This window comes from Rhopilema esculentum, chromosome 16 (genome assembly GCF_057945365.1).
Source record: "Rhopilema esculentum isolate cy_ngs chromosome 16, ASM5794536v1, whole genome shotgun sequence".
NCBI classification, from domain to species: Eukaryota; Metazoa; Cnidaria; class Scyphozoa; order Rhizostomeae; family Rhizostomatidae; genus Rhopilema; species Rhopilema esculentum.
Window position 1 is genome coordinate 352,680 of NC_142830.1, and position 10,391 is coordinate 363,070.

General features: G+C 34.3%; 2 protein-coding genes across 2 annotated transcripts in view; one reads left to right on the top strand and one right to left on the bottom strand.

The window, feature by feature from the left end:
• Positions 1-4,627, bottom strand: part of LOC135682773 (general transcription and DNA repair factor IIH helicase/translocase subunit XPB) — a 36,817-nt gene extending 32,190 nt beyond the window's left edge. Inside the window, exons 1-2 of the mRNA XM_065197799.2 lie at positions 4,475-4,627; positions 29-72 (exon numbers count right to left, since the gene is read on the bottom strand). Of these exons, the coding sequence (XP_065053871.2) occupies positions 29-72; positions 4,475-4,508 (78 nt within the window). The 5' untranslated portion in view covers positions 4,509-4,627. The remainder of the gene's footprint in view (positions 1-28; positions 73-4,474) is intronic.
• Positions 4,628-4,690: 63 nt separating this feature from the next.
• Positions 4,691-10,368, top strand: LOC135682782 (folate receptor beta). Its single transcript, XM_065197818.2, has 3 exons — positions 4,691-5,039; positions 7,303-7,381; positions 8,201-10,368. Exons 1-3 carry the CDS (start codon positions 4,767-4,769, stop codon positions 8,581-8,583), a joined length of 735 nt encoding a protein of 244 aa, XP_065053890.1. The 5' UTR covers positions 4,691-4,766; the 3' UTR covers positions 8,584-10,368.
• Positions 10,369-10,391: the final 23 nt, after the last annotated feature.

Below are 10,391 nucleotides of genomic sequence, written 5' to 3' on the forward strand. Positions count from 1 at the left end.
AGTTTAAAACAAATTGAATTGTATATACCACGGATCCTTTGCCTTTTTTTAAACTGGATGATTTTGAGCTGCCTAGAAAAGGAATTGTTTCAAGCTAAGAATTTTCTAGAAAATGGTATTCAATTAGCCAGTTTTTGTTATTAAATAAATGAGATTGCTTTGCCATGCACTGCAGTAGGAATGGGGCCTATAATGCAAGTGATTAAACACACACATCTGTTGATGTTCTAATCTGTCTTTACAATTTGTTGTTTTAACCCTTTTTGCAATATGGAATTTTAGTTTGGGGTCTTACATATGAATCTTACATTAATCCAGTGTTCTTGTTGCAAAAAAGGGTTATAAGGGCAATTTCTTTTGAACACTTGACTTCTCATTCTACTCCTATCTTTTCCGAAATAAAAATCCTAAAGCTGCATAATCTTTTTCAGTTAAAATTGCTATGTTTTGTACATGAATCTGTTCATAAAATCTCTCCCATTCATTAATATGGTACAAGACAGGCTGGCAACGATGATATCTTTCTAACTCTTGAAAACACCAGTCAATATGGTCTCACATCAGTAAGCTACTATGGAGCAAAGGGCTGGACATTCCTGTAAATATTAAAAGGTCACCATCTTTTAGTGTCTTTTGTTCTAAGCTCAAAACCTACTTCTTTGAAAATAATTATTGAAAGTGTATTATAGACAGTCATAATTTAAACATACAGTTTCTGAAATTATTATCTTGAATGGAGGTGCTCTCTCCTCGATTATCTTTGCTACTGAGAGATTTCCTCCTTAAGAATTCCCCTTCATGCAAATCCTCTAGTGTAGTGTCAAATCTTTGTTATATTCTATGTTTATCATTTCATGTATTTATTATAATTGCTGTAAGTAGTTTAATGCTAGAGTATCTGTTTGTAGTGGAATTTAAAATGAATGAATGAACTGACACATATAGGTCAAATATTGAGCTGTTTGCTTTACTGTACTATTTTTCTGAAATTAAATGTTTCTTTTCAAAAGATGTACAACTTTAAATGTTTCTCTTTGAACATAATTTTTTGTGTCTTCCTATGTGATTGTTAGTAATTGCCATTTGACAGAGTTGCTGATTTTTGTTTAAATCCAAGTCTACACAGAAGTCAGAATGTCAATGTATTTAGGGCAATGAAAACAATTACTACTTCATGTTTGCTAACTCCATTCATACCACACAAATGATAGGCTTGCATAAGCAGTCTTTTTAATATGAAAATAGGCAGTGTGCAGGGTTTCACACATCTTGATTACTTTCTGTGTGTGATTGTGCAATCTGAACAAATTTTTTATATTGCCATATTTTATCATTCCTATTATCAAGAAAAATAAGGCACTGCTTTAAAAAGCAACCTTGTGTGCTATAAACTGAACAGAACTATGAAAATTGTTGGAGAAACGGTTCTCGTTCTTCTTTTAAAATGCTAAATATAATTTTTTTTCAAATTTCCATGAAGTATTCATAGAATTCTTTGCAATCATTTGAAGATATCTAGATTGAATTTCAATTATTTATAAAACCTATGGTCTGTTGAAATATTGCTATGGAACAGGCTGCATTTACATTATACCAGATAAATTCTTATCTGGATGAGACTAAAATATTAGCACCAAGCTTCGCTTTTCATAACAGAGCTCACTTTGCTTGATATCATATCAATCTACTGTTGATTAGAGCACTTCAAGGATCCAGCACATCAGAAGAATTCCTAAAAAAGCATTTGAAAGAAACATTTGCATAAGTTTGGGCAAAGGTCTGGCAGAAATGCACTTAGTGGGATAATTTTATCAATAATATTGTAGTGCCAGAATAATGGATTGAAAACTTGCAAATGAGCAGAGAGTTTTATCAATCTTTATCTTGAACTGAAGTTGTTAATGGAGAGAAATCTTGTGCACACATACTCATGAAAACGAGAAGAGCCTATTCATATTAAAAGTTACATTACACCTTGTAAACGTGATCTATCCATAAATCTTTTATCCAGATCAAATGTTATCCGGCAACATGTAAATGCAGCCTTAAGTATGATCATAGAGATGGTGGGTGTCATAGCAGATTTTCATATAGTGCCTCTCCATTTGAGGAATTTCTATCGATCAGAGGTTTTTTCCTATTTGAAAGACCATAACAGTCCCTCTGTTGAGTGAAAATCTCTTGTCTGAGTGAAAAATGAGTGAGGCAAACTTACACTTTTTCTTCGATTTGGAGAAAATTCCTTGATCCTCATACTTAGGTACAGTTGCCTTGCTGTTTTTAGGGCTTTTTCACAATATTGTGGCAATCATAGAATGTGCAACTTCTTTGAGATGCCGTTGCTATATCTTGAACGGGAATACTTTGACACCTTGGAAACTAATAGAGCTTTGCCTTCCAGATGCTTTGAAATTTTTAAAACATATTTTTGAACTTTAATGCTTTTGCAAATTTTTGGTTTTGCAAATGCAATGTTTCACTCATCGTAGATACTATTTTGCATGTGCCATCACGCTCCTCGCATTGAAAAGACTGGTATGCCTTAAAAATTATGCTTCTAAGAATGACATTATATTGACCTTTACAGGATCCTGCAAGATTTTTCACCGGGGGTGAATAAATCAAAGGGGGGAATTTTCATCAAGGATTATTCTTTTAAATGGCCAGAAGTAATCAATTCCTGAATTCACATGGAATTTTTTCATGCAAAAATGACAGGCAGCTTCCTTTGCTATTAGTCTGGCTTAATCCCTTAAAAGAAGCCATCTGTTTATTTAAACAGTTAGGTCAGCCACAAAACAATGGACAAGAATGGCCATGCTGTTACTTTCTCAGATCACATAAGCAAGGTCTCATTCTGAGAACCCATATATGTTAGAGTTGAGGGGCACTAGAGAGGATCAAACAGGTAATTTTTTCAAGAATTCCCATGATATCACATAGTTCTGCCCTCTGATTATCTATATCAATCCATATTACAGGGCTGAAAATGTCCAGCAGTGCTGACAGCAGCTCTGCCAAGAAATTTTAAGCACAAATTTATTGCAGGAAATTGCTGCTGTTTGCCAGGAAATTTTTAGCATGAAATCTTCATTGCTTGATTTTAAAATGAACATTAAATTTATGTTACTCTCTTTCTATGGAACGTTGTTTTCTTGTGATATACATACATACTGTATAATTTTTATTCTGCACTATCAACAGAAAAGAAGATTAGGTTTTAAAATACAATCATCTGGTATTATCAGCATCTGTTATACCAAATTTCCAATAATTCGGACATGATTTTCAGCTACTAATCAAATTAAAGCAAGCTAAAACAAAGTTCATTTCTCTTTTTACATTAGCCATTCTAGATAAGTAAAAACACTTAAAAACAGCCAATCTTGTTATGTCAATTGTATTGAAGGTGAACATGTCCAAAAACAAGTGTGGATGTGTCATTATACTTCAAACTTTTCTATTGGCATTTACATACATTTTTTCATGGCTAGCTTAATAGAATGTAAGCGTTTTGGGCTTACAACTTTGCCTCTAGCACCACCTCTGATTTAAAACATTAATTTTAACCACTGAAAAATAAAAAAGTATTCTTACATGTTGGATGAACTACTACCTTTAATAATAAAAATGAGCAGCAAACATGAAACACTGAGCAAGATGTAGGATACCTCAATACTTCAATAGTATCTAGTTTGCTAGTCCTGATATGAAATTAAATCAAATCTAATATAGATTTTCAGATTTTCAAACTTTAACCTTGAAAACAGCTATGAGAATCATGCTGGATGATGTTCTCTTTGACAATCTATTACAGTAACATTCATAAGCTTTTTAACTTCTTTAGCCCAATCTCACAAGATGAGAAATTATTAACAATAAAATATTTTTAATGAAAATATCTTTAAAAACAGGTAATTAAACAACTGCTTCTACATTACTTCATTCATAGACTTTATTCTTATTATTGTTTCTACTAATGACAGTTTTTGATGATGGAAAGGCTGCGTTAAAACTTGTAATTTTCTTTTAATTTAGGTATTATTTATGGGCCCTTATAACCAAAGGCCCGTGGGTCCAGTGGTTCCCCCCCCTGACCTCCCTCTCCTTTATATTTGTTTAGTGCTTGTACATATGTCATTCAACAAAAACATAAAAATTTTCAGAACAATTTTTAATAAGATAAAATTTGTTGACGTACAATTGCCAATGCCATATGTATTGCGGATGCACAACAATGTTTCCAGTCTGGTACCAGTTTACGCTTTAAGTTTTCTGGATTTGTAGCCTTACCTTGAGAAAATTTCTTTTAATTTTAATTTTTGTTGGAAATAACAATTTCTGCTGTTTTTTTTCTTTTCTTCTTAACCATTTGATCAGGATTTAACCATTGCTTAGGATTTAACTATTGCTTTGTAACCATACCTTTAGACAGGTTTCTTTATTATAAAATAGTTATTGTTGGAAATAATACCTTCTGCTGCATTTTTTCTTTTCCTCTTAACCATTTTATCAGGATTAACTATGTTTTCAGCTCTAGCAAACCAAGTTAACCTTTCCCAACTTTCCGTCAGCCACAGCTCCAACTTTTTACAGATTTTTTAAGGTGGTAGCTATCGTATAAAGGAAAATCATCCTATATTTGTTTACAAGTTCTCAAAAGCATAACCTCGTTTTGAAGAGGTTGCTGCTCCATCATTGTGCTCCATCTACCATTTTGAGTTTCGGGGCACATGGCATTGGCCATACTTGAATAAAAACTCAAAATGGTTAATACATTGCCAATATTATTAGTTTTGCTGGTGCAAATTAGCTATATAGCTTGTCAAGAACAGTGCATAAATGGAAAGTTCCACAAGAATTCACCTGGCCCCGAATCTGGTCAATACATGGAATGCCATCCATGGAAAAACAAGACATGTTGTACAGCTGCTTTCACAAAGGAGTTTGCAGCAAATCAAACCAAACAGTTGTATGGACATGACTGGCACCGATGCAAGAATTTGTCAGCTGCGTGTGAGCGTTTTTGGATAAATCAGGTATTTGATCATTGAGATTCCTATTTCTTAGTGTTGTGAGTATACGAAATGAAATGAGACTGTGAAGAACAAGAAGGAAGTAAAATATTTTATCCAGGGCATCTTTTGACAGTGAAACCAATGTTAATACCTAATGCCTTGTCTGAAAGAATTAGATTATATCCATATCTTGTTTTTTTGCTGTAGATTTGGGTACTTACTATTACTATTAGATGCAAATTGATAGTGTATTAATATGTTATCTTTGAGTATGGAACTCATGTTTTAACACTCTAGGACAATGAATTCTGGGTATTCATTGAATTTTCATGCGATCTTGACCCTTAAGTCTATATTTATTGCATTTCCTTGATGTTACACTTGGGAAAACTTGACTTCTACCTCAACCTTTTAACAGGCCTGTCGTAATTTTTTGAGCTTTAAGAACAAATGTCACTGTCACATGGCTCTTCACATTTATCTGACTCTTCAAAGTTGATAGTTTCAACTTGTCCACCTCTCTCAAGGCAAACCATACATTTATTTGATATTTCCTATTTTAAATTCCCGATTTGACAATTATATTCTTAACATAACATAATTATATTCTTAACATGATTTTCAATGGTGTTATGGTTCATGCCTAACCAACTGTCATTAAGCAGAATAGTTGAGACATTGAATGTACTTTCAAAAGCAGAATTTGTGCCAGCAATAATCATCACAAACTCAACAGCAAGTTGCAAATTTGGGGAATTGAAGCCTCTTAAATATTCTCACTTGTTGCTGCCACAGAATTTTTTGCTCAGTGAAAACCTTGTCAATTGTCGATTGCAAGAAGTTTAAATCTATTCTACTAAGAAAACAGTGGAACACCCTTACAGTAAATCTATGAGGGAAAATCTTATAAGGACTTTCTACACCATAGTCTCTTTTGCCACCCAAGTACGCTGAGTAATAACTTCTTCCAGTTCTAGCCAATTCTTCATAGAAACTCTTAGCTATTGTAGTAACCTCCTGTGACTTTGCAGAATTCTTTCATGGCATTATAACAATCCCCGAAATTTCATACATATCTGCTTCAAATGCAAGAGATGAAGGCCCCATCACCTCTGATTCTTAAACAGTAACTGCATTTCAAAAAGAGTCCTCTTCTATATTGTATCCTGTCTCCCCTGTCATGTTTATATTAAAGTACAATCACTGAATTTATAGACAATCCCAGATTCTTTATAACAATTTAATGTTGCCGAATATATGAATATTTGATAAACCATATGAAGGTGAATAGGTTAGGTTCACTTGGTGAGGTTAGGTTCATTAGGTTGAATAGGTTCACTTGAAATTATTCAATTAGGGGGGGCTCTCTCCTTGATTAGTTTACCTATTGAGAGAGCTCCTCCTTTAAGTAATTCCCTGCATACAATTTTTCCCCACTTTTGTCTTTTTATATTGTATCATTGTATTAATCTCCTTTGAACATTGTCTATATTTCCTTGTAGTCTTGTTGGTTATTATTAAATTGTATGTAGTGGAACTATTAATATATGAACTGAACTGAACTGAACCCTGACAAGGCAGACCCTGTATCACCATCCCTATTTGAGTGCTAAGGCTAAAATGATGAAAAGTAGCATTTACTATTTCATATTTTGCTTCTCTATAATCTACAAATTGCACTTGTTCTAATCCAAGTTTCAACCAATTGAACTCCAATGGATTGATCAAGAGTGCGACAAAGTGCATTTTAATTAATCATAAAAGCAGCTGTTTCTTTTCATAAAAGATAGTTTGAAAATTACTAGCATGTGCATTACTAGCATGACCTGGTGCTACGCCACTGCTTTTCTCCACACACTAGGGTTTTTTTTACACAGTGGCACTCTTTACTTATGGAAATATTACAATGTGATAGTTCAGGCTGTAACTTGTTTGGCACATGTAATACAATTATGATCAATTAGAGGAGTCAAATAATGGTTAATGATATTCACATCAGCTGTGTGCTTAGAAAAAATTCTTTGGAATTTGCTCCTATCTAACATTTGCAATGGCAGGAGTACTTCCATTACTTAATCCAATTTTCCTCTCTTCTTTTTAAATTAAGGTAGCAAAAATTATAATTAGCCACCTGAAATTTTGCTGCAGGAAACCTGTTTTCACTTTTTTAGATCTTTAGTTATGATAACTAAAAGAATGGAACATGTGTCATTACACTGCAGAATTATCACGGTTGATAAAAAGACTCTATTGGGTAAACAAAAGCAATCTCAATTTTTTGCAGGAGTGTTTTTATCAGTGTTCACCATATGTGTACAAATGGAAAGCCACTGAAGGGAAGCCACCAATGGAAGTTGTTAAAGGTTTGTGACATTTTTGTGTGCGTTTAATGAGTCTTGATTTATCAAATGTGCTGTTGTATTTTATGGATTATATTTTACCTTATTTCGCCATGTATAAGAACACCTTTTTGGTACTAAAATTGGCTTTATATGAGTGTGCATCTTTACATGGTAATCAGGACTTTCTGAAAACCTCCCGTGCTCCTAAATCAAATCGCTCTACTTTTATAAGAAATATTCTTCTCACTGGAAATCTTCTCTTTATCTTTTGAATGTAAAAATTGGTTGAGAAAGAACAAAGAAGATCTCCAAATCACACTCAACATATCAATTTGATTTGAGAAATTAGTTGCATTTATTTGAACTGGTCCAGGTGGCACACCCAACATAGACAGACTTTTTTCCAAAAGACCTTTGGTTACACAACACATTTGCCCTATCTTTCTGGTCTCAATCTAAAAACAACTTAGCATATGTAAATAGAGAAACCAAATGTTCAAAGGTGGTTAAAAACAAAGGGTGGTTAAAAGCAAGTACCTCAATTCTATGTGTGCTAATAGCAGGATATCTGCCATGTTTCCAGAATTATGCATGAACCTGACACAAATCTACCAGTTTTTTAAAATGCCTGTGCATTGCCTGATATTGTATACATTATCAATTTAAAAAGTAGCTAGAAAGAATAATTATCATTGAGGTGAAAAAACTTCAAACAAAGCATAGACAAACTGTAACCTTAAACAAAAAGGCCATTGACTAGATCAGAGTAAACCTTCAGTGAATATTTTCTCATTTGAGAGCTTGTTTTTAACAGCACTTCTTTAATTTTTGCAACACTAGGTGTCCCAATATGTGCATCAGCTTGTGACAGGTGGTATCAAGCTTGTAAATTTGATCAAATTTGTGTGGAAAATGTTTTGGCTGATTACAACTTCACAGAGCATGGAGAGAATCTATGTCCCAAAGACAAACCTTGCAAAACATATGAGAAAATGTATGGAAGTGGAAAGGCCTTATGTGAAAAAATGTGGGGATCATCATATGTGTACACCAAGGAGAATTCTGAAAGCTCAAACTGTATGGTAATGTGGTTTGCTGGACAAAACCCAAATAGGAAAGTAGCTTTTGTGGCAAAACATCCTTCATATGCAGTCAGGATTGATACTGCCACATGGATTCTATTGCTTGCCCAGGTCATTGCAGTTTTGCCACTGCTGTCATGAAGTTTGGTTTGGTAGTTCAATCATGGCGAGTTTATTTCCAACAGACTTTGATAAAGTGATTTGTGATTATGATGGTAAGGAAAATTATTCAAGGTATAAGATATCGAATCAAGTGAATCAATTGAATCAAGTGAATCAACTACAGTCAATTATCAGGATTTTATCAACAACTGTATGACAGCTGTCTTCAAGAGCTTTTTTCTCTACCAAAAGGTTGTTCAAGGCTGACAAATAGGAAGATCAAGACACGAAGCACTTTTTTATAAGTCAAAATGTCAAGGGTGGCAAGAGAACAATAGGAATTTGGAGCAATAGCTTGTGGAGTCGTTTGCCTAGTTTTGTGTCTGGGGCGTGCAGGCCTTCCTGGGAATAAATTGGCACAGGTGTGGCATTTCAAAACCCCTAGACTGTTTTAGGATTTTGATTGAGTGCTATTTGTGATTTGTCTTATTTCTATATTATATATGGAACCTGCAAAAACCCTCATCTCTTAAGTTATTTTTTCAGTTTTCACTTCAATTTGATGCTTAAGATATTTTAGATGCAGTCTCCGGCAATCCCTCTTGTCACCGATGGTAGCTTTCTGAAACTCTTGAAAATTATAATATTTTGAACCCCACTTTCAATCGTATCTCGTCAAAAGGGATATGAAATAATTTTGAAAACTGCACAGTTTGAAAACGGCACGAAACGTTTCAGAGCAAACTCTTGAAACAGATTCAGCTCCTTAGAATTATGGATGCCTGATGATCTGGTTACAGTTTTCACACAAACCTGCACCAAATCTTTGTTACATATTGCTTATTGTCGAGGGCTTAAATATTGTAGCCTAAAATGACTTTGTTGCCCCATTTCAGGAATATGGCGAGCTCCTTTGTGATCCCTTTACTTTTCTTGTTGAAGACGCAAAATTTTCGAGTGTAAATCAGAATAAATACGGCACAAATCTTGTCTAAACTGGAAGCCTTTTATATAAGAAGTTAACCTAATTTACTATTAGAAAATTAGGAACATGTACATTTTAGAAACAGGTCTATGATAAAAATGCGACTTAGTTTTCACGAGCCCTGGGCTTGAAGATGATTGCAAATTTTTGTATTTTAATGGTTTTTGCAGCCTAAGATGTGGGAATGAAATTTACTGGACTGCTACTAACTCCAATGCTACGGTCATTTGGTCTGTGTTTGATTGCATACAAGTGTTGCACAACAGCTCGTCAAAGTGATTACGGTGACTCAGGACGGTGGACAAGACCGGTGAAACACATCAAATAAAAAACACAAAGTGTCAACTCATTAGTTTCCAGCGCTTTGGTTAAAATACAAACGAAAAATTATAAAAATAGGCGTGCGATTTAACGCACTTCTCGGTGTGGAGGGGTGTGTACCAGTGCATGCGAGTGCGATCGCACGCCTTTCACGGGAAGGCCTGGGCGTGGCATTTTGCTATTCCATAAATAAATTATGTCACCTTTTAGTAATATAAGGCTACCTATTTGTAGGTGGAACTGTTTAACTTCTTTACAGGGCAAAGGGGCAACCCTATATATATTCCTGCACTATCCACCAATGCACTTCCCTAGCACACACTTCTATGCAAGCTCTTATTCCTTTGCAAATTTTGACAGTTAAGCATTTGCTTTTTTAAACAGTCCTGACTTTTTATCGAAGTTTGTGTGGTTGTTTTTTGTGATTGTCAATCTGCAGTCGCTTTTAGCTGTTTTCTTTTGCTCGATGTTGCATACCTTATGTAGAAAATTTCTCTAAGAATTTGACATCTCGATTTCGCTACGAGTATTTATTATTTTG